This window comes from Grosmannia clavigera (assembly GCF_000143105.1).
Source record: "Grosmannia clavigera kw1407 unplaced genomic scaffold GCSC_39, whole genome shotgun sequence".
Lineage (NCBI taxonomy): Eukaryota > Fungi > Ascomycota > Sordariomycetes > Ophiostomatales > Ophiostomataceae > Leptographium > Leptographium clavigerum.
This window is the reverse complement of record NW_014040622.1, coordinates 1-2,102: the sequence shown is the minus strand read 5'-3', so window position 1 is coordinate 2,102 and position 2,102 is coordinate 1. Positions and strand designations below refer to the sequence as shown.

The 2,102-nt window shown below is 53.5% G+C and overlaps 1 protein-coding gene across 1 annotated transcript; it reads right to left on the bottom strand.

Moving 5' to 3' along the window:
• Positions 1 to 378: 378 nt before the first annotated feature.
• On the bottom strand, positions 379 to 573 carry CMQ_8312 (uncharacterized protein; the record flags this gene model as incomplete). The annotated part of the gene is made up of 1 exon (XM_014313681.1): positions 379 to 573. The coding sequence occupies one exon, from the start codon at positions 571 to 573 to the stop codon at positions 379 to 381; it is 195 nt and encodes a 64-aa protein (XP_014169156.1).
• Positions 574 to 2,102: the final 1,529 nt, after the last annotated feature.

Below are 2,102 nucleotides of genomic sequence, written 5' to 3'. Positions count from 1 at the left end.
GCTGGCTCTGGCGACCGAACTGGAGGCAGAGGATGCGACGGTCGAGGCGATAGTGGGCGCGCTGCTGGCGGCGCAAGACGAGGGAGGAGTCGGCGAACTAGCCGAAGCAATGCGCCAACAGACCTTGGAGCCGAGCCCGAGCGAGAACGAGAGCGAGTCGGAGACAGAGGATGACGACGACGAAGACGACGGCGACGACGGTGACGAAGATGGCGGCGACGACGGTGACGAAGATGGCGGCGACGACGGTGACGAAGATGGCGGCGACGACGGTGACGAAGATGGCGGCGACGACGGTGACGAAGATGGCGGCGACGACGGTGACGAAGATGGCGGCGACGACGGTGACGAAGATAGCGGCGCAGAGGGGGAGCGGGGTCAAGAGCCCACACGCGCCCAGAAGCGCCGGCCTTCGCAAAGCCCGGACGAGACCCCGTCGCCGGCTAGGGGAGCAAAGGGTGGACGGAAGCGGCGTACCAAGCGCAGCAAGGCGACGGTGATCGAGGACAGCCAGGAGGACGACGCGGCTGCGATGTAGGGCAGGGACGGGAACGGGAGGAAGATGTCGGCCATGTATGAATAAAGTCTGCATGTATAGATTAGGACGAGTGCACACAACACACGACTGCACCGCGCAAGCAATGGGAAAGGGGGGAGAGTGCACGAGACTGGACGCACCAGACAACATAGGACGAGTGCACCACAATGGATGCACCGCTAGCATTGAGAATGAAAAGATGGCAAGACTTTTGTCGCCAGTAAGAAGCAACAAGACTATTCGCAAGTGACACACACAGAACACGGGAAGTAATAGTAGACAATAGTAAAGAAGAGAAAGAAAAAAAAGGGGGCAGCATAAAAAGAGGAAAAGGCAGTACAATACGTGCGGGCCAACAACAGTCTGGCTTAATCGGGCAGCCAGACTAGAGCGTAGAACAGGCCGTATGCCAGCTGCAGGAACGGGTCGGGAATGTGCTCGACGAAGAGGCGGTAAAGGAAAAGGGGTCGCGGAAGCGGTCGCGGTCACAGTCGGCAGCGGTAAAGGAGGCGATAAAGCGAACAGAACAGTCTGTGCTTTTCTTACTGAATACAAGGTTTTGATTAGTTGGCAGCTGTGCGGCCCATCAAAGATATCATAGTCTGTGCTTTTCTCACTGAATACAGTCTGTGCTTTTCTCATTAAATACAGAATCTCACTGAATACACTCTGTGCTTTTCTCACTGAATATAAGATTTTGTTAGGTTAACAGCTATGCAACCCATTTAAAAATATTATGGTCTGTGCTTTTCTTACTAAAAACAAATGCACAATCGGCCTACTCAAGGTCGGCAGACGCTAAGTACAGGCACAGGTGGGAACAGAAAGCGCAGCGATGTGGGAGTTCCTAAGCACTAAGGGGTGTCGGCGAACGGTGCTTGGAGCGTTTATGGACGGGTTGGAGGGCGTGGTGTGTAATGACATACAAGGATCAGTGCTTTGTGACCATTGCGAGCAGAAGAGGGACGAGATGGACAGCAACCGATGGATAGCAGAGCGAATGGAAGAGGGGCGGATAGAGGAGTGGTTATGGGGTTGGCTGACCGAGATGAAGGGGAACGATTGTGTGCTATGCATAGTTCAAGATGCATACACGGAGGAGGATAAGGATCAGCTTGATCGTTACGAAGAGCGGTGGAACAAGTGGCAGACCGACCACCAGTTGGCAGGAAGGTGCAGGCACGTGGCAGGGATTAAGGTAGAAGATGCAAAGAGGCAAGTTGTGTTTCCAGATCTGGCTTGTTGCCAGCAATGCAAGCTTCCACTAGACTGGTGCGATGCAAGGGAGGAGTGCGATTTAGAGGACTGGGTAACGGGGGTGGTGTTGCTGCCAATGGTAGAGGAATGGGCATCGAAGGTAGCCGAGGGCTTAAGCGGACAGAGGTTTGCGTTAAGCAAGATGGAGGATTACTATAGATGGTTAGGGAAGGAGCGAGAGTTTTACGGGCGGCAAGGGACAAATATGCTTTGGTTATAAGGGGAGTTGTTAAAGAATGTTTGGGATAATAAGCAAAGAGAGAGAGGAAGAGGAATAGTAAGAGTAGAAGGAGTAATAGTAAGAGTG